Source organism: Physeter macrocephalus, chromosome 14, assembly GCF_002837175.3.
Source record: "Physeter macrocephalus isolate SW-GA chromosome 14, ASM283717v5, whole genome shotgun sequence".
Lineage (NCBI taxonomy): Eukaryota > Metazoa > Chordata > Mammalia > Artiodactyla > Physeteridae > Physeter > Physeter macrocephalus.
The window spans coordinates 96,413,555-96,434,686 of record NC_041227.1 but is presented as its reverse complement, the minus strand read 5'-3'; the positions used below and the strand labels follow the sequence as shown (position 1 = coordinate 96,434,686).

At 44.5% G+C, this 21,132-nt stretch overlaps 2 protein-coding genes across 4 annotated transcripts in view; one reads left to right on the top strand and one right to left on the bottom strand.

Moving 5' to 3' along the window:
• Positions 1-1,199: 1,199 nt before the first annotated feature.
• C14H17orf75 (chromosome 14 C17orf75 homolog) lies at positions 1,200-14,615 on the top strand. 2 transcript variants are annotated; one of them, XM_007106570.4, is made up of 10 exons: positions 1,200-1,533; positions 2,366-2,446; positions 4,871-4,996; positions 5,907-6,047; positions 6,293-6,350; positions 8,378-8,497; positions 9,267-9,331; positions 9,485-9,621; positions 10,441-10,544; positions 13,333-14,615. In XM_007106570.4, the coding sequence occupies exons 1-10, from the start codon at positions 1,394-1,396 to the stop codon at positions 13,384-13,386; spliced, it is 1,026 nt and encodes a 341-aa protein (XP_007106632.1). In that variant the 5' UTR covers positions 1,200-1,393; the 3' UTR covers positions 13,387-14,615. The 2 variants fall into 2 exon arrangements, with proteins under 2 accessions (XP_007106632.1, XP_007106631.1); XM_007106569.4 differs by having other exon boundaries at positions 12,425-13,435.
• A 5,804-nt stretch (positions 14,616-20,419) lies between these two features.
• RHBDL3 (rhomboid like 3) overlaps positions 20,420-21,132 on the bottom strand; it is a 43,705-nt gene continuing 42,992 nt past the window's right edge. For both annotated transcript variants that reach the window (XM_024127962.1, XM_024127963.1), the window contains one exon: positions 20,420-20,691. In XM_024127962.1, coding sequence (XP_023983730.1) covers positions 20,420-20,691 — 272 coding nt within the window. The remainder of the gene's footprint in view (positions 20,692-21,132) is intronic.

The following is a 21,132-nucleotide window of genomic DNA, read 5'->3' as shown; positions in this document are numbered from 1 at the left end:
GAGCTAATAAGAGCTCAACAAAGTTCACAATACAAGATCAATATACAAAAATCAATTGTACTTCTATACGCTAGTAACAAGCAAACTGAAAATAAAATTAAGAAAACAATTCTGTTTACAATAGCATCAAAAAGCATAAAAATTAGGAATAAATTTAACAAAAGTTCTGAACTATACTCTGGAAAACCAAAGTATTGTAAGAAATTAAAGATCTAAAGAAGTGAAAACAAACAAAAAACAAAACAAAACAACCTGAGATTAATTGTCCAATAATTTTAGGTCAACCAGTCATCCTCAATTCAATTTTGCAGTATTAAGAGTTCTAGAGGGACTTCCCTGGTGGAGCAGTAGTTAAGAATCCACCTGCCAATGCAGGGGACACGGGTTCGATCCCTGGTCCGGGAAGATCCCACATGCCGTGGAGCAACTAAGCCCGTGCGCCACAACTACTGAGCCTGTGCTCTAGAGCCCAAGAGCCACAACTACTGAAGCCCACGCGCCGAGAACCTGCGCTCCACAAGAGAAGACAGTGCAATGAGAAGCCCGTGCACCACTCGCCGCAACTAGAGAAAGCCTGCGGGCAGCAATGAAGACCTAAGGCAGCCAAAAATAAATAAATTAAAAAAAAAAAAAAAAAGAGTTCTAGAGCCAGAGTGGGTTTGAATGCCACTCTGCCACTTATTAGCTATTTTACCATGGACAAGTTAAGTAATACTGGCCTTGGTTTACTCATCTGTCGAATGGGATAATATTTACCTCATGGAGTTGTGAGAATTGAATGAGTGAGTATTTGTAAAGCACTTAGAAGGGTCCTCACACAGAAACTGATCAGTACATGTTAGCTATTATTTTTCTATATAAAGTTAAATGGGATGTAGGTGTACTTTAATATCTTTGATATGGTGATAGGGTGAAACGTGCAAGAAAAACATGCCTAGGCGTTACAAAGTCTTAAAACTAATTCAGCAAACAGTTCTTGAGCACCGTAGGCCGTGGGCTAGGACAGAGGCTATAGCAGTGAACAAGCTGACATTCTACTGGGAGAGACAGTAAAGAAATAACGTGGGGGTAAGTGCGATGAAGAAGAAGTAAATATAAGGGGACAGGACAGAGACTGATGGGACAGCAGTAGAGGTGCGTGTGGGATGTGTTTTGCATAGGGCAGTCACGAAGTTCTCTCTGAGGAAGTGACGTCTCTGCAGAGCCCTGAATGATGTGAGAGAAGAAGACATGAAAATCAGGGGGCGGTCCAGCTTCCTCGCCTGAGAGCCCGGGAAACCGGCGGAACGCAGATACGCGAGGGCCGGGAGCCGGAGGAGCCGGGCCACCGAGGACTGTACGGCAGCGGGGGAGCGGTTTGGCGGGGACACAGGGCCGTTCAGTGGCCGCCGCGATGCTCCCCTCCTTGCAGGAATCGCTGGATGGGGATGAAAAGGAGCTAGAGAGCAGCGAGGAGGGTGGCTCCGCTGAGGAGCGGAGACTCGAGCCGCCGCCCAGCAGCCACTACTGTCTCTACAGCTACCGCGGAAGCAGGTGCAGCGCCCGGCCGCCCTTGTGGCCCGCCCCGGCCCCGCAGCCCACCCCGGGTCCCACAGCCTGGCGGCTCTCAAACGCCGTCTTCTCCCCTCCCAGCCAAGGTCTCTGGCCCTCAGGGCCCTCCTCGCCTTACGCGGTACTTCCGGGCCCCCATCCTGGACTTTTGTGCCTGGCCCTCCCATGTCTCTGCGCTCTGTCCTTGACATCTTCCAGCCCCTTCCTGTCGCCCCTGCCTTTTGTTTAGCGCAGTGCCACGCACGCTCAATAATGTCAATTCCCATCCCCTGTCCTTCCTGTCATTGTCTCCCCACTTTCCTCCATCCCCAACCTGCCATCCCTACCCCCACGTCCACCTTCTAGTTACCCTCTGTCCTTGCTGCCTCATTTCCCTCTGCCCCAGCAGACTTCCTGGGGTTCTTCTGGCCCTGTAAAGTCTGTTTTTGTTTTTGTTTTGGCCGCAGTGCGTGGCTTGGGGGATCTTATTTCCCCGACCAGGGATTGAACCCAGGCCCTCACCAGTGAAAGTTCCGAGTCCTAACCAGTGGACCGCCAGGGAATTCCCTGTAAGGTCTGTTTTTAAGAGTAAATTTCCTTGACTCTTCTGGATGTTTAATTTAGCCTTTCCTCCACCCCTTAAGTGGCCTGGAGAGAGAAGGAGCTCTCGTCAGTCCTGTTTTATGGGTTTTCCCTGTCAATAGAGGATTCAAGCACTTCTACCTTGCAGCATTTTAGTTGACTGACCCTATCCTGCTTGCGGGGGGTGGGGCCCCATACTCCGCTTGAGTTAGAACCCATAAGTTGATAGCTGACTTGCTTTTGCGGCGTGCAGATCGGCACAGCAGCGAGCGGACAGTGATGATGGAAGCCCAAGTGGCACAAATGCAGAAACTCCCTCTGGTGATGATTTCAGGTAAAAACAGCTTGGCCATATCCCGCGTATGTGCTTTTCTCTTAAGGGCATCTCTGGCCTGCAGATGTCAGTGGGTACCCTGTCTCCACACAGCTTTCCCTGAGTCAAACCATCAAGCCCACCTCTCCCCTAGGAACCTCATCTTGATTTTCTTATTAGTTCATTTAGTCAAGGCTGGGGCAGATCCAAATACCCTTGTGATTAGCCCCAGGGTGATTAAACACACAGTTAATCTGAGCTTCTTGATTGGAACTCCAGTAAATATTCAATATCATATAAGTATCAAGAAATTTAAAATCCTCCTTTTTCCCCCCAATTGAATACCCTTTCATAGCTCCTCTGCTGCACGCTACAATGTAAACTCCCAAGATAGCAGGGATTGCTGTCTCTTTTGTTCATTGATGTCTCCCTACCTAGTACCTTGAGTGGTACCTGGCACAGGGTAGATATTTAATATATACTTATATATATATGAATGAATGAACCTCAACACTTGATGGATGCAAAGTGGAGTATAATACAAAAATATGTTCACTGAGTGACTGGATGATGGATGATTTAAGGAATTTTTCAGGTACTGTAATAGAACTGTGGAGATATATATATATATATATTTTTTTTTTTTAAGTCCTCATTTTTAGAGATACCTAATGAGAAATTTAGGGATGAAATAATATGATTCCAGAAACTTGCTTCAAAATAAGTCTGGGAAGTGGGAGGTATGGACAAAATGGGAGTACAGGTGAAACAAGATTTTTTAAAAAATAATTTTTATTGCAGTAGAGTTGATTTACAATGTTGTGTTAGTTTCAGGTGTACAGCAAAGTGAATCAGTTATATGTATACATATAACCACTCTTTTTTAGATTCTTTTCCCATATAGGCTATTACAGAGTATTGAGTAGAGTTCTCTGTGCTATATACTAGGTCTTTTTTAGTTATCTATTTTATATATAGTAGTGTGTAAAAGTCAATCCTAGTCTCCCAATTTATCCCCCACCCAAGTGAAACAAGATTGCCCATAAGCTGATAATTGTCAAAACTGGGTGGTAGGTACATGTGGGTTCATTATACTATTCTCTCTACTTTTTATATGTTTGAAATTTTCCATAACATGAAACCAAAGATGTGAGGCATATTGGGTTTATATTTTATATTGGGAAGTTTGATGACAGAAAAGCTTTTCTTCCTGCATATTCAATTTATAGTTTCTGTTTATATTCTAATCTCAACCAAACTGAAGTGTTTATGTTTAGCTCATAAATGATCACTAACTAAGCTGGTGTGTTTATTCATGGGTAGTAGGTAGTTGGAGGATTGAGGAAAGAAGAGGAGGCATGAAATAGTGATCTCGAGGGACTTCCCTGGTGGCACAATGGTTAAGAATCTGCCTGCCAGTGCAGGGGACATGGGTTCGATCCCTGGTCCAGGAAGATCCCACCTGCCACGGAGCAACTAAGCCCATGCACCACAGCTACTGAGCCTGTGCTCTAGAGCCCGCGAGCTACAACTACTGAAGCCTGCGTGCCTAGAGCCTGTGCTCCGCAACAAGGGAAGCCACCACAATGAGAAGCCCACGCACTGCAACGAAGAGTAGCCCCCGCTCGCCACAACTAGAGAAAGCCCACGCTCAGCAACGAAGACCCAATGCAGCCAAAATAAATTAATTAATTTAAAGAAAAATAGAGATCTCAAAGAGTAGAAGAATGAGTGAACCAGGAAATGTGATAGCTGGGCAGCGGTAGGGCCCACTGGAGGCTAGTGGTCATTTATGTATGTATGTATGTATGTATGTATGTATTTTGGCTGTGCTGCACGGCTTGCAGGATCTTAGTTTTCCGACCAGGGATTGAACCTGGGCCCACGGCAGTGAAACCACCAACCTAACCGCTGGACCGCCAGGGAATTCCTAGTGGTCATTAATTTAAAATGAGACTAGACACTGTGGATATGGGTTTTTGTCCAACCGCATTCAGCTGCATAGGTGCAGATGCAGAGTAGGTAGAGAGCTGGACTAACCAGAGCTGAAGTTTTGCTTAGCAGGTACAAAGAGGTGAAAACAAAGGGGTTGAATGAGAATGTGTGCAGGGGTGTGATTACAATGACTGGAATTTAAGCTGGGTAAGGAGGAAGGAGGTGAGGATGAGAAACTTGAGGCTACTGTGAAAAAGATATAAGGTCAGTGGCTTGGGGGTCCCAGTGGAGTCATAATACTAGAGAGAATGAGCTGGAAAGATAGAACTATTTTAAATGGATGACATAGATCATACTTGGTGATATACATTCCTAGAAGCCTCACCAACAGGAGTCAGATAGAAAGCTTTGCCAAGTCCTTAGTGAGGGCTTTTAGCGATGTCCTGTCTGACTTACGGGGTGTAAATGCAGAGTCCACTGGTAAGGAACGTGTGTCTTTCATTTGTCAAGCCTCTCCTTGGCGGATACTAATCTACCATCTGAATTGGAGCCAGAGCTGTGCAGTTTCATTGCTAAGCGTCTTTCTAAGGGAGCAGTCTTTGAAGGGCTGGGTAATGTTGCATCTGTGGAGCTGAGGTAAGTATAAAATGTGCTGTATCCTGAGATTTTATTTCTGAGCTAAATATGAGAAGTGGTGAGAAACTCCAAAAGATCAGTACCTACTAGACCTGCAAAGTTCATCTTTGTTCCCTGGCAGCTAAGCACTGGGCCTCACACACATTTCTGTGGAATGGAATTAACTGAATGGCAGAGACTCTGCCTCCTCAGTGTACATATTTAGTCTTGTACTTGGAAGAAAAGAGCTCATTACCAAAACTATAACTGTATACTTTACAGTTGTAAAGGGCTTTCACAAACTTCAATGCCATTCTCCTTACAAAGGGGTGATAAAGCAGATACTCTTACTTCCATTTTCAGATGAAGTTATAAACTCAGAGAAGTTGAGGTCCCAAGGCTGGTCACATTGATGGAATTAAGGCTTAAATATAGGTGTCCTCAGGTGAATTCCAGCCATCTTTCCACTACACCCCTTAATTGTAGTTCACTTCAGGCCATGATATTGGCTTCAAGTCCTCTCAGGAGTATGAGGCCACATACCAAGGATAAGGTCATCGGATAAACACTTCACATCTGCCTGGAGCTTCAGTGATTCGTGAAGGTTTAGGGGAGGGAGAAAAGATGATTATATTTATGTGAACATGGATAAACTATGAACAAGAGTGAAATTTGCATGAATTTTTCACATAAGACAGGAGAATTCAAAGAAATTCCATGTTTGTTAGGTGCTGCTTTAGCTAAAGCCCGTTATGGTATATGTTCATTTTCCTCTGTTGTTACAAGTAAACCAAGAAGTCTGGGAAGCTCTGACCTACTGAGCAGTCTAATGGTATTGCCAGATCAGGATGACCAGGGCTCAGAGGAGTCTACAGAACTACATGCATGAGTGATCAAAATAATACATTTAACCTTTTTCTTTCTTTTCTAGAACTCCAGGTTACCGAGTTGGTTGTTATTACTGCCTTTTCCAACAAGAAAAACTGCTTTCCCAAACAACAACAGACTCTGAACATAACTGTTCAGAGTATGTGGTCTGCTTTTTAGGAGGGTCTGAAAAAGGACTTGAGCTATATCCTTTCTTTGGTCTTTGAGAGTATCAGGAAGGAACATGTTGGCAGGCAAGTAGAGGATTATTACTAGCAACCTCCGAAAAGGTTTTCTACCTCTTATGCATTAACTTCAATTTCAGACCTCCATACGACCAGTTTGTCTTGGCTTGTTTTAATTGACAGTTATTTGAGAGATTTTTATATTACCTATTGAGAAATAAAACCCTTTCTTGATTCATCCTTTATTGCTTCCTTAAGAGCATACTTTCAGGCTTGAATTGGACAAGTATATTCAAGGGCTGAAAAATAACATGAACTGTGAGGTAAGATGATTGCATTAATTTTTTTAAAAGAGTTTCATTCTTTTTTTAAAATATTTATTATTTATTTGGTTGTGCTGGGTCTTAGTTGCGGCACGCGGGATCTTTAGTTGTGGCATGCGGGATCTAGTTCCCTGACCAGGGATTAAACCTGGGCCCCCTGCATTGGGAGCATGGAGTCTTAACCGCTGGACCACCAGGGAAGTCCCTGAGTTAATATTTTTAAAGACCGAGATGATTAACATTATGCGACTGCTATACTTGTCAAATCATCCAGATAGACACAGACACTTAGAAATTCTGAAAATGTGCTACTTTGCGGGCTAATAGAAAGGTGCTTGGGGGCTTCCCTGGTGGTGCAGTGGTTAAGAATCCGCCTGCCAATGCAGGGGACACGGGTTCAAGCCCTGGTCCGGGAAGATCCCACATGCCGCGGAGCAACTAAGCCCGTGCGCCACAACTACTGAGCCTGCGCTCTAGAGCCCGTGCACTGCAACTACTGAGCCCGCGTGTCTAGAACCCGTGCTCCGCAACAAGAGAAGCCACGGCAATGAGAAGCCCGCGCACCACAATGAAGAGTAGCCCCCACTCCACACAACTAGAGAAAGCCCACGCGCAGCAATGAAGACCCAACACAGCCAAACATAAATAAATTTAAAATGGATTTCTGTTTTAAAAAAAGAAGAAAAAAAAGAAAGGTGCTTGTTAAGGGAAGCAGGGAACATAGTCCTATAAGTGCTGTAAGTTTCACAAGACTGCTTCTGAAGTTTTGCATCTATGAAAAATTCAATCAATTAAATTCAAAGGTATATAGTAACATGCCAAGCAAGGAAGATGACGTTCTTTTCCCAATTTCTAGACACATAAGATTTATATTCTGGTCAGAACTAATGGCCCACAAAGCCTCTGGCACCAGAGACATGCTATGCAATGGGATGACTGTCCTTGAACTCAACCTCAAAGATTTTTAGAAACATCCCATTTTTCATTAATCGATCTTTTATGAATTAGATACATCCGTATTGATTCCTTTATCCATACCTTTTAAAAACTACGCATTTGGTTGGTGGCAGTTAAGTCATCACTTTTAAAATTTACTACCCATTACACGTGGTAATAATTCCTTTCACTTGTCGTGCACGTGCTTACAAGACACTGCAGGAGGGGAAAGGATAGCATAGGAGTGAGCCGGGAATACGAGTCTAGGGGGAGCTGCTCTCCCAGGCTGGAGCTCTCCCTCCAGCCCCAGGGAGCAGCACAGCCAAGGAAGCCAAATGAGCTCCTGGCAGCGTGTCTGACACCGGAGTGGGCTTGAGTGCTTTGATGCGATGACTTGTATCCTTCCCTGTTCGCATTTCGAGTGTGAACGAACTATCTGCATTCTTTCAGTCATTCAACAGGCACTTTATAAGCTCATCCGTGGACGTTGCAGATGCTGTGCCAGGTGCTGGGGAGATGAGGATTATTAAGAGAGTATCTCCAAGAGTTCACAGTACAGTGGCAGGAGATTGACATGTAAATGCCCCAACTCCTTTCAGTGAAGAAATAGCATGGAACCCTATTAATTCAGTCTCTTCATTTTATATAACGCATTTCTTTTATGCGGTACATGGGCCTCTCACTGTTGTGGCCTCTCCCGTTGCGGAGCACAGGCTCCGGACGCGCAGGCTCAGCCGCCATGGCTCACGGGCCTAGCCGCTCCGTGGCATGTGGGATCCTCCCGGACCGGGGCACGAACCCGCGTCCCCTGCATCGGCAGGCAGACTCTCAACCACTGCGCCACCAGGGAAGCCCTATATAACGCATTTCTTAGCGTGTTTTCAAGAAATGCAGTACTGAATTAATCCCCACTCTGCCCAACAAGCCCAGCAAAGTTGTATCACAATTCCTTTTTTAAAATTTGTGGTGTTAGCTTAAAAGAAGGTGTCTGTCCCCAGTTCTTTTCACTGTCAAGAGTATCATGAAGAAAATGTTTAGTCCACTAAGGTGAAGGCTGATATCAAAGCAAATGACATTCTCTCTTAATCTAGGAAAGGGGTGGGGAGAACCACGTACAGTCCTACCTGAGCAGCTGGTTTGAGGATGTTGTATGCCCAATCCAAAGGGTGGTTCATCTCTTTCAGGAGCAGCTTACCTTTCTGCTACATGCTGTAAGTATTGTCCAAACAAAAGCATTTCCTTTATTGAGAATCACTTTGGCCAAGTTTGGATTATTTAAAGACATACTTATTTTCTCTGAACGTTACCTTCCCCCCTGAATATTCATTTAAACAATGCCTGCAATTAGGATGGACCACACTCTATTTATTCACACCTAGAAAGTTACACTACTAAGGTAGAATTGCAAATACTGAGTCTTCTAATAGGATAAAACGTTTTAAAATAATTACCTTTTTTTTTTTTTGGCCACGCTGCACAGTTTATGCAATCTTGGTTCCCCGGCCAGGGACTGAACCTGGGCCACGGCAGTGAAAGCCCCGAATCCTAACCGCTAGACCAGCAGGGAGCTCCCTAAAATAATTACTCTTTGAAGTGATCTGGAAGAGGTGTAATTTCCAAAATAATTTGAGAAGGAAAATGGAAATCAAAAGTGATTTTACCTATATAAAAATGTCCAAATAAAGAATGAAAAATTCACTAAAATATCCAGACAATGGGGTAGGCTCGAGTAAATGGCCAGGATTTTCATGTAAATATGTGGTAGGTAGATGCAGCTGAGGCTGGATGGCCCCACAAGCCCAGGTTTCAGACCATTAGCGAGCAACAGCTGAACAAAGCTCTGGAGAGCCCCCGGACAGTGCCCAGCAGGCGTCGTCTAGCGTGGTGGTTATTGGGGGCGGTGATGTTTAGTCACAAGTGGCTGCTCAACAAGGAAAACTGGAATACATGTATCAGTTAGGCTTTATTTTTCTCTCATAGGCTCTGAGTTATACTCCTGTTGAGGTTAAAGAATCAGATGAAAAAACAAAGAGAGACATTCACAGGTAAAGAACAGTTTTGCAAAGAGAGAACCGTTTCCACAGCAAGCCTGATATTTATGTTTTTAACACCCACCCCCGCTTCCAATGCAGAATGAATTTGCTTCCTCCCTCCCATCCTGTAATATAGTTTGTGCAAAAGGATTGTGTGTGTGGCAGGTTTCTGAGTGTGGCCAGTCTCCAAGGCCTGATTCACGAAGGCACCATGACGTCTTTGTGCATGGCCATGACGGAGGGGCAGCATAAGTCTGTGATCATCGATTGTAGTAGCTCCCAGCCTCAGTTCCACAACGCAGGTGAGCCACAACCCCGGGAGCAGGCTTGTGAACCTCCTTTTTCGCGCTGAGAACAAATGATGCAAACTTATCCTTCCTGTCTTGTGCGGTTTTACATGTTTATCCCCAAATCACCAAAACCAAAAGCAGTTCTAGAAACGTGGAAATCAGGTCATGCCTAGCAATTCTTCTCCTAGGTATATAGAGAACTCTTGTATATGTACACAAGGAGACAAATACAAGATGTTCATAAGGGCACTGTTTGAAATAGCAAAGAACTGAAAGCAACTTAAGTGTCTGTCAACAGGAGAATTGATAAACCGCTCTATTCGTACAATGGAATACTATATAGCCGTGACAATGAGTGAACTAGAGCTATATGTCTCAGTATAGCACACAAACGTATTATACAGTGCAAGAGCCATTAAAGAAAAATACAGTTTTAACATATGCAAAATAATACTATATAGGGCTTATAGATAAAGTATGTGGCAAAAGTTTAAAGAAAGACACGGGCATGATAATCCTTTCTGATGGGAAAGGAAGGGGATGCGATTGGGAAGAGGCACATTGGAGCTTCAACCATTTTGGTATTTCTTAACCAGGTGGTGAGTTAAGTTTTTTTAGACCATTATAGAAGTCTTAAATAATTCATTATAAGAGTTTTTATAAAGGAGGAAAGAATATCATGATGTATACAAATACTGAATCATTATGTTGTGCACCTGAAACTAATATGTCAATTACACCTCAATTTAAAAAAAGAAAATAAATAAAAAGAAAGGAAGAATAAATGTCTTGTGATTTCACTTTTATTTATTTTTCTAAAATATTTTATAGGAAGCAATCGGTTTTGTGAGGATTGGATGCAGGCTTTTTTGAATGGTGCTGAAGGAGGTAACCCTTTTCTTTTTCGACAAGTCCTGGAGAACTTTAAACTAAAGGTAACTAATTGGCTGTGTGCTGAGTGCCATGCATAGTCTTTGTCTGAACTGTAATTAGTACCAGTGACTGAGTAACAAATCTGCTTTATAGCTATGATGTCATTCTCAAAACTAGAATCCTCAGTGCCAGTTTTCCCATACCCAGTGACCACTGGGTACCTAAACTTTTCATCTTTGCTAATCTGACAGGTGACGATGGTATATCACTGTTTTTATTTGCTTTTTTAAAATTATTTTTATTTTTATTTTTTGGCTGTGTCGGGTCTTAGTCGCAGAGCATGGGCTCTTCATTGCGGCGTGCGGGCTCTCTGGTTGTGGCGTGCGAGCTTAGTTGCCCCACAGCATGTGGGATCTTAGTCCCCTGACCAGGGATCGAACCAGCGTCCCCTGCATTGCAAGACGGATTCTTAACCACTGGACCACCAGGGAAGTCCCTTTATTTACATTTTAAAAATTCAGTTTATTTCAACCAAAACCAAAGCAGTTCGCCCATTTCTCCCACTCCCTACCTCCTGCCTCTGGTGGCCACCAGTCTGTTCTCTAAGTCTATGAGCTTGTTGTTTTTTGTTTTTGTTTTTTAATCTATATATATTTGGATTCCACATGTAGAAGAGATCGTGTGGTATTTGTCTTTCTCTGTTGGACTTGTTTCACTTAGCACTTAGCATGGTGCCCTTGAGGTCCATCCGTGTTGTCACTGATGGCAGGATCTCCTTCTTTTTCATGGCTGAGTGGTATTCCACTGTGTATATATACCACAGTTTCTTTGTCCACTCATCCGTCAGTGGACACTTGGGTTCTTCGTGTCGTTGGTGATGCCGCAGGGAACATGAGGGTGCATATACCTTTTTGAGTAGGTGTTTTTGTTTTCTTCAGGTAGATGCAGAAGGAGCATTGCTGGATCGTACTTTTTTCGTTTGGATTATTACCTTAGGGTATATTCCCTAAAGTGGAATTACCAAGTCAAAGGGTTTGAATGCTTTGGTTCCTATTACAAATTGCTAGCTTGCACTTCAGAAAAATAGGAACAAATTACAGAATGGCCAGCAATGTGTGTGGGTTTTCTATGCAGAACCTTATATAACAGTTTTTATCAATCTTATTTATTTTTATTAATTTAATATTGGCACTCCATAGCTGTTCAAATCTGTCTTTATTATTCAGGCTGAACATTTTTTCACGTTAGTTTACTATTTGCAAATAAACAAACAAAAAGACACATTTCAATGGAGCAAATCTATCCACTATGATATAGCGACATTATAAATTGTAAAGGCAATACTAATGAAAGATGTTACCTGTCATTCTTTATATGTAAACAATATCTTTATATTTTTTGATAAATTGTCAAGTAGAGTCTGGGTCTTAACCATAAATTTGCATTATTCTGTATCTATTTTGTACCATAAGTCTTATTCACAATAATTAAAATAATTTTTAAAAAACAAACACGAACTAGAATCCTCAAAAGGCATTCCATTTATATTTTTCAGTGGCTTCTGCATATGTACCATTGCATATCCAATTAATTGGATTGAATGCTTGCTTATATTTCAAGGACATCAGTCTTGTAATTTGTGACATATCTTAGTTGGAAAGCACAAAAAAAGGAGTTCCATGCCTAAGGGTTCAAAATTTTGGTGGGGAGGCATGTTGTCACCTTATTTAGGGGATTTGTAAAGTATTTTTACTTTATATATATAACAGATTGTGTTCTACCAAGGGCAAAGCATATTAGCAATAAAAATGATGAAAATATTCAAAAATAAAAAGCAAACATTTCAGTAACATATGTTGAGTTCTCAGCTGGATAGGAGATCTTTTTCAGGCTTCATTATTATCTCACTAAACACATATTTAACTGGGTAATCTTTTTCTAGGCCATACAAGACACAAATAATTTGAAGAGATTTATCCGGCAGGCAGAAATGAATCATTATGCTTTGTTTAAATGTTACATGTTCCTAAAGAACTGTGGTAGTGGAGATATCCTTTTGAAGATTGTTAAAGTGGAACACGAAGAAATGCCCGAAGCCAAAAGTGTGGTAGCTGTCCTCGAAGAATTTATGAAAGAAGCTCCTACCCAAAGTTTTTGATCACGTTTTGAGATGATTATATTGTGAAGTTATGCAAGCCTTGGTGTTTGAAATTGCAGTTGTTATAACTGTCATAGGATTGCTATTTCAGATTATTTGAAACATTCTAGGTTTTTTCATGTTGTACTTTTAAGATTAAACCTAATTAGACATATAAATCTGAGGCAAGTCTTCACTGAGCCCTAGACAGATGTGTGTTAGAGTTGTGAAAATTTTACATTTGCTGGTCTCATAAATTCTAGACTTCAGGGAGTTGTTCCTTAAAAAACTTCAGAGGTGATTTTGTGGCTTCTGTGAGGAGTTTGCTGCAGTATTTAGCAACTTTTCCTCCCAGAAAAATGATAATACTTCTTTCTCAACGTACTATAGCTTCTTTTAAAAAAAAGTACTCCTAGTTTTAGGACAGATTAACACCACGACACCATTTCAAAAACAGATCTGTGCATCCTGTGGGTGCTTGATAGATTTTTTTTGTCTGATTGATAATGGATGGATGATGAAGCCAGCTTTCATGTCAATATGCAAATAAATCATGAGTGTGTAAGGAAGTAAATGAGCTTTAAAAATAGATGTACTAGCTTCAAGATAAAACATTATCTCTGATGGAAAGCTACTGCAGAAGTGGCCCCATCACTTTTCTTCATTTGTTCACAGGTATTTGCCAAGAGCCTATATTTTCTTTTTTCTTTCAGATGAAGATGCTGGAGTTTTTAAACAGAGTGTTAAAAAAGAAACAAAGTACATAAATTTTACAAGCAAATGTAACAGAGATTCTTCATGTCAGGGTTAATCACTGCTTTTAGTTTTTTGTACATTTGTTGCAAGCCTTACATTTTTTTATTCTGAATCAATTGAAAGTGTTCTCAGAGCCATTTATAATTCCCATGGAAGCCAACTGTAGCTACACATATATGACTGCAGTTTGTTCTGCTTAGCTCTTTAATAAATCCATTTGATAATGATTTTTGTTTAGAAGATCAGAAGTCTTGTGTTCTCACTGCCCTCAGGATGCTCAGAGGAACACAAGCCCATAAAAATCCTCTCCTACACTCATCTAAATTCACATTAAGTGCTGAGTTTTAACTTTCCAAATGACTGACAATGGCCTTCTGCTTTCTCTTATACAGAAGTCTAGAGACATGACTCACTGAGCCATTTCTTTTCTTTAATGAGAAATACAATTCAGGATCCTCATAAAGGCTTTCATATGGTTTTAAACTTTAATAACTTGGATCATAGTCAGTGTAGAAAAAAAAATCCAAGTAGCATCTTTTTTATAGCATTAAATTCAGAATGACTATGGAAAACAAGCAATTTTATGGCACAGCCCTTGAATCTTTTTCAATGTAGGGTTGCCCACTTGGAAATCAAATTTTTAAATAAACAGTGTTAAGACATCAACATTTTGAGTCTGAAAAACATATTTTTCATTTTCAAATTCACATATCATTCAAGAGCCCATGTTGTAAATAGCATTTAAAAGCAAATGTATTACCTGCTTCAGGTCATTTATGGATAGAGTCAAGGCATAATTACATATTCTTTATATGTACTTTTATATTTACTTTTTGTAATGTAAGCTCACTACATTACACAGTTATATATAAAACAGTCTTATTTTAAAAGTGTATGATAAACTGTATATCACTACTGTAGACAAGGAAAATAGTGACATGGAGTTGAATATCTCGTGGGCCATGAGAGGAAACTCAAAGAGCTCATGACCAAAAACATGTACTGTATTCAAATTTTAATAAGCTAATATATTAACTTTTAAAGTTTTAAAAAGCATTTGTTCAAGTGTGGAATACATTATGTATTATTTGTGTGCTATACACAGGAAATGTATGTTTGTCACATATCAAAAATGGTCTCAATTTATCTGTAATTATATTTATAATAATAATAATAAAACAGCTTAGCTTCTCACCAGCACAGTCATTTTTATTCAGTGAGCTCAATTCTCCAGCCTGACATTTTTATTAATTCACAACAAGTTTATGCGGGAAATTATACTTGTTAGGCTAAGGAATTTGTTGAAGAAAATCAAATCACCTGCTGGGAGACACCTTTCTGCATCTTGCAGGAGGCATCAGGCAGAGTGTAGGAGCAATTTCCATCACCATGTTTTATTCATTGTCCAGTAAAGTTTACCATTTGAACTCAATAACCCAAGTCAATTCCTTTCACTCTCATTCATTATTAACCATGACAGAATGCCCCTCCTTTACCAGAGGATCACTTATACCAGATGCCAGAAAAGCCTGCAGGCATCTCAGAAAGATTCAGTTACTAGGACTACATTTTCCTAACCATGTGTCTTCTTAGTAATGGAAACCCCACTGGCTTCAATGAAGTCTTTCCATTTGGAGGTCTAAGAAGGCAGCTCCAGTCCTATATCTGCTAAACTTCTTAAACGTGCCTCATGGACTTCATACCACTCTGCGTTGGCATAAATGCTAGATTCTGGAAATTGGGGGTGATAGGGGGTGATAGCTGCTGATTTTCTTGTGACCTACCTCTGGGAGGGCTGACAAAATGGAGATCCTGTTAAGCGAACACCAAGTTAATGTTCCAAGGTTCACGGCTGTGACCGATGGCCCTAGGCCCAGGGCAATGAGACTGGCTCTTTAAACAAACACCCTGATGCTTCTTCTACAAACTTAGTGTCCTTAAAGTTCTATACAAACACCCGAAGCCTGAGAACACGAACTTTGGAACCAGGCAGTCTTGGGTGTGATCCTACTAGCAGGTTACTGAACTTCTCTAAGCCTTCCCCTCATATGTCAATAAGGGTGTACTTATACCCACTTCACACCAAGTAGCTGTGCAATTAAATGAGAGTCAGTTTGAAAGTGCCTCTCGCCCAGTGCCCTGGCACATAGTACGTACCCAGTAAATGGTCTTCATAATTACCTCATTATCGGTAAACATTAAGTAATGGGAAGATCCTCATTCTTCCCATTACTTAATGGTAGAAGGGAGGAAGGGAGGAAGCCGAAGGGTGAACAAGGAAGTGATAAGAGGCCAAGTCCAAAGCTGGCTTATCAACTTTTGGCTGCCAGGGAGCTTACCTTTAACTGCCTCGGGTGTCGGAACCTGGAACTGAGTCCTGGGAACACAGCTGCTGACAGGGTCCAGACTTTCCTTCTAGGGGAGTCAGTTCTCCATACTCCAAACAGAAGTGGGTTCCTGGACCTTTAGGCTGAACCCTGCTCTCAAGTTTGTTCTGGGGTGACTTCTGCCATCCCAGAAAGCATTTAAAAATATTCATCAATGATACACAGGAAACTGATGTGAAAACATTTAAGGGAAACAACTCCCACAGTGAATTTAACAGGGTAGTTTAATCCTCCAGCAAAAGTTATGAATGGCAAAACTACATACACTGCCATCAGCTTAGAAAAACTGGTGAGAACGGATCACCTTGTCAGGTTTCATCCATTCAAAGCCCACTCGGCTGTTAAACTTACCAAGCACCAGACTCTACCTTAACACTTAATGCTCCTCTTATTTTCCCCTTCTGTATGTGAACTGTCCATGCCCTTTTACCCTGAGAACATTCCTAATCGCTTCTCCAGATCAGGGTGCTGACAGCCTCTAGAAAGACCTAAAGACTAGGCCATTGGGGTAAAGAAGGAAGTACCTAGGATATTTTGAAGACAATTCCTCCAATAATAATAGTCAAAATATTAAGCTCTCATTGGGGTACTGTGTAAGAGTGGAAGGGGAAGGCAGGGCACCCACCAGGACGGCTGGCACAGAGGTTCTTGACCTGAAACTATGGATGAGTTTCCTTATTCACAGCCCTCCACCCCTAAATCGTACACAAAATTGTCTATCTGTGCATTTTTATGGGCAGAGAAATCGTGCTTTCATCAATCACTCAAAAGAACTCAGTAATTCAAGAAACGTTAAGAACCACCAACTGGGGTTCCCTGGTGGCGCAGTGGTTAAGAGTCCACCTGTCAATGCAGGAGATGCGGGTTCGAGCCCTGGCCCGGGAGGATTCCACATGCCGCGGAGCAACTAAGCCCGTGTGCCACAACTACTGAAGCCCTGGCGCCCAGAGCCCGTGCTCTGCAACAAGAGAAGCCACAATGAGAAGCCCGTGCACTGCAACGAAAAGAAAGCCTGCCACAACTAGAGAAAGCCCGCGCGCAGCAACAAAGACCCAATGCAGCCAAAAATAAATAAATACAAAAATAAATTTATATATTTAAAAAAAAAGAACCACCGAGCTGGAAACACCAGCACCGAGCACGGATGCCCCGTCTGTAGCGCATACATCGTAGACCCACCCCCACTGCTGTCCACACTCTCCCCCTCCCTAACCCAAAGTGAGATGAAATAGACTCCAATGTCAGCCCTTCAGGTCACTTCTTGAATAACCAATGGCTTAAAGAAAAAAAAATCTTTAATGGAATCTGTGCTCAAATAATACGTTACAACAAAAATATACAGAATATACACAATATAAAAATATTTAGAAACAAACATTGCAGCTTGTGTTTTTTGTTTCCACTTACTCACTTCCTGGGTGGGGGAAGATCAGTGTCGGGCAGTTTTTTAAGGCAGAGGAGTTTCAGAGCTTCCCAGCCAGCACTGGGAACAACATGAATGATGTCAGGAAAGGGTTTCCACTGCACCCGGGAATCGTCATTATTTGCAAACGAAATTGGACACTGGGGAAAGAAGATCCAGGCTCGGCGAGCAGCGACTCCCCTAATCCTCTGGGCAAGAATGATTCTCATGGAAATTGAGAATCCCATTAGCTGTCAAAAGCGTCTCATTAGGGAGCTTTTCCTAATTAAAAAAATGAATGATGAATGGTGTCATTAAAACGAAATTTCTCCTCTGAAGGTTTGTTTTCCTTTCCCCAGTTTCCATGATTCCTCTTCTGTTTAGGGAGGGAGGGAGGGAGTCTAGGGCTGCTGTTTGGGGAACCTCAGCTTTCAATCTCTCGAGTCTGTGGATGAACGGCGACCGGCCTCCACAGCCTGAAGATTCACTCCACCCTCTGCTTCCCAGCGCCCTGGCCAGGTGGCCATACTAGAGGAGGGAGGACGGAGGACGACGGGGACGTGCTGCTGGCAGGTGCTGGGAGCTCGGGAACAGGGACTTGACGGGGAGAAAGCCAGACTCCAAAAGTAAAGCCTTACCGGACAGCTGTCTCCCGGCCCTGGGTTGGAGACCTGAGTGGTGTGAAGTGACTACCGTCATCACTGGGCAGCCTTGCTTGGAGCGATGGTTGGGAGGGGTGGTGCAGGTGGGCGTTAAGCACAGCAAAGAACTTCAGGGTTGTTTTTGGACAGGGAGCAGCTGCGGCTGGAGGCCTGAGGTGTAGAGGAGGCTCCCTCAGCACGTCCCAGACCTTGCAGGGCAGACTTAACAGGATGGGAGACAGGACCTCCGCCTCAGGCAGTCCGTCTCGGTAACAGGCTTCCATCTGAAACTCTGAAGGAACTGGGTACTTCTCTGAGGGCTTTCTAGACTCTTCTGGTTCACAGTTTTCTTGCCCCTCTCCAGGCCGCACCAAACAAGAAGGCCCTTCTCTGCTCCCTGCACCCACATCCCAGAGCTCTCAGGTGCCAGGGTCTGGAGGGGAAGCCCTGCCTTACAGCAGGGCACCAGCAGCTTCTGTCCCTCCAGGAAAGGACAGCGCCACTCGGGATTAGCAGTGGTGGCAGCCCAGGGCGGAGGCCCCCCTCCATCCTCACCCGAGCCTTCTTGGCCCCCATTCCAGCTCAGAGTCTCCTAAGAAACACACTCTTCCAGCTACACCTGTCTCTCAAGAGGGCAGAGAGCGGCTGGCAGGGCACAGACTGGCACAGCTCAGCCACACCCAGGCTCATCCCCCACTCTGGGGCTGGCAGTCCTCAGCACAGCGTTGGCACAAGTGCAGCAGGACCTCGGGAGCCAGATGCGGGGACCAGAACAATCTATTGTTGGGCAAAGCCAGGGAAGGGCTTGGCATGGCTTGGGGGTGTCCCTGGCTAGGAAGACCCTGACCATTTACGTGCGATCACAGTGGCCCAAGACCCCCACATGCTTGGGCTGGCTGACTCTGGACCTTGGTATATTTAAGGGCTCTGACAGGCATGTGGCTCCCCCATTCCTGCACGAACGCAGCCTCCTGGGCTGTCAGTGGCTGTGAGTTCCCAGAGCGGTATAAATGGAATGGTGTAGTTTTGTCAAAGGCCATCCTCCCCACCCCCTCCCCTCAGGGTGGGCACAAGCTTCTGTCAGGGGTCGTTGCCTCAGCCTTGTTTTGCCACTTGTGTAATGGGTGGGGGGATGGATTTGATCATCTCCATGTTCCCTCCCAGCTCTGAGCATCTGAATCTACGGGCTGCCCTCACCTCTGACACTCACCCAAGCACCCTACAGTTCTCCAGGAGCAGTTTTCCATCTGAATTGAGTTCCTTTTACTGTAGCCTCCTGTGCCCTCAACTCAAAAGGGCACTTGGCCTCAACATTCCTGCTCCAGCCTCTCCTGCGCCCCCAAAGCTCCTAAGGGAGATACAACAGAATCTTTTCAGATAGGGAGCCTATTCTAGATGGGAATCAGAGCAGAACTTGGCAAAGGCGAGGAAAACCTCAGCATCCTGAGGGTCCCTGGAAAGGCCCGAGGTCTCCCTCCACCAGGGCAAGTCTCCCACGGTCAGTGATTCTCAGAGAGGCTACTGGGCGCCTCTCTCTGAGAAAGGCGAGAAAGAAGGGAGCAAGCTTTTTCCCATCTCTCAGCACCTTCCTTCCTCTCATGCAAACTCCCGCCCCATCCCCCTCTGCTCCTGGCAGCCTCCTCTGCAGCCTCCAACTGGCCTCACGTTGTCTTTCCCATCCCACGTGCGTCCGCCCACCAGACCACACACACACACACACACACACACACACACACACTCACGCATGCACGCACGTATCAGAACACTGGCTCTATAAACAAAGGACAGGCACATTGTGGGGTCAGGGCAGTGGAAGGGGAGGAAAAGGCCCTGAACATAAGGGCATGGATGCTGGGGCACTGCTGTGAGATGTCAGCACCCAGGAGATGCCCAAAGTTGATACCCTTCTGCGGGGGGAACTTGGAACGAAGTTTATTCCCTCCCGCTTGGGTTCCTCTTGCTGGGTACCTGCAGGGCAAAGGTGGGGCCTGGAGTTACAGAATGGCCCTCCTCGGCCCACCCCAGGCACTAGAGGCCACATCCCAGCACCCGCTGACATGCATGGGAGGGCACCCTGGGCCCCCCCAGACCAAAGTCGACATGTCCTCCACCACCAGGCCCCCTTCCACTCCAGAGCTCCAGACCCAACAGCTATGGAGGGAACACTTCCTGGCCCACAGTGACCTCTGGGCTGGACACGGGCCTGCCTGGCTACTACAGACTCAGGCCATCCTTACGCGCTTAGGTCTCTCAGGGTGGCGATGAGTGAGAAGGCTGGTGCCCAGTCTATGACAAGGGAGGGGACCCCTGTACACATGGGACACTCCCAGCCCGAGGGGACAGCCACTCTCATCTCACCCCAGGCCTTCACCCTGGCCCGAGGTTTTCAGAACAATCTAGAAAAACTACAGAAGCCACATCCAAATCCTCCAACAGGTGCCTTTCAGAAAAATGCCTCCACTCTGTTCAAATCGGAACACAAATATTACAGCGGCCCAGCGTCTCTTGTCCTCTCCTCCCTGGCCTCACTGAGCTGGTGATGGGAAAAAGAACACGGCTGCTCCTTGCCGACGCTGTTTCTCCCTCCCCTCCCGGACCAAGGTCTTCTAGGCCCTTAGGGGGGCGGCGGCAGCTTTAAGTCCAGCAGGGTGTAGGCAAAGATGTTCCAGAAGACAGCGAACAGCACAAAGACGGTGTACATGGCCACAAAGATCCACCACAGCGACTGGCCCTGCAGCCTCTGTTCGTAGTTCCTCAGGATCACCACGCCCAGGGTGATGCCTACAGCCACGCCACCCAAGTGCGCCACGAAGCTCGGGTGAGGGCACGGGGGATAGGCTGATGGGTGGAAGCGCAGCCACACGGCCCGCCCAAACTCCATACTCACTGCAAGGGGAGGAAGCACAGAGAAGTCACAGGAGGGCCACGGGGCGGGGGCTGAGTGGGAGGCCTTGCAGTCCATCCATTCATCCAGCCGTCCACCCACTAATGCATTCACTACCCGTCAGGCCAAGCACTGTTTGCTCTGTGCACTGGAAATATAATCGTGAAGACAACACACAAACCTCTGTCCTCCTAGAGCTTACAGGGTCTGGAGATGGACCAGCATATAGTTACATACGTTAAGATCATTTCAGTAAAAGAAATTCTATGGGGAAAAAAATAGGTGATTTAAAATCAAGGCCATTGAGAGCTTCCCTGGTGGCACAGTGGTTGAGAGTCCGCCTGCCGATGCAGGGGACACAGGTTCGTGCCCCGGTCCGGGAGGATCCCACATGCCGCGGAGCGGCTGGGCCCGTGAGCCATGGCCGCTGAGCCTGCGCGTCC

Bases quoted from the DNA above. Each gene is read 5' to 3' on its own strand.
- C14H17orf75 (XM_007106569.4), top strand. From the start codon at position 1,394: ATGCTCCCCTCCTTGCAGGAATCGCTGGATGGGGATGAAAAGGAGCTA. The intron at 4,997-5,906 runs GTAAGTATAAAA...TTTCTTTTCTAG, and splicing joins GTTGCATCTGTGGAGCTGAG to AACTCCAGGTTACCGAGTTG. The intron at 10,545-12,424 runs GTAACTAATTGG...ATCTTTTTCTAG, and splicing joins TGGAGAACTTTAAACTAAAG to GCCATACAAGACACAAATAA.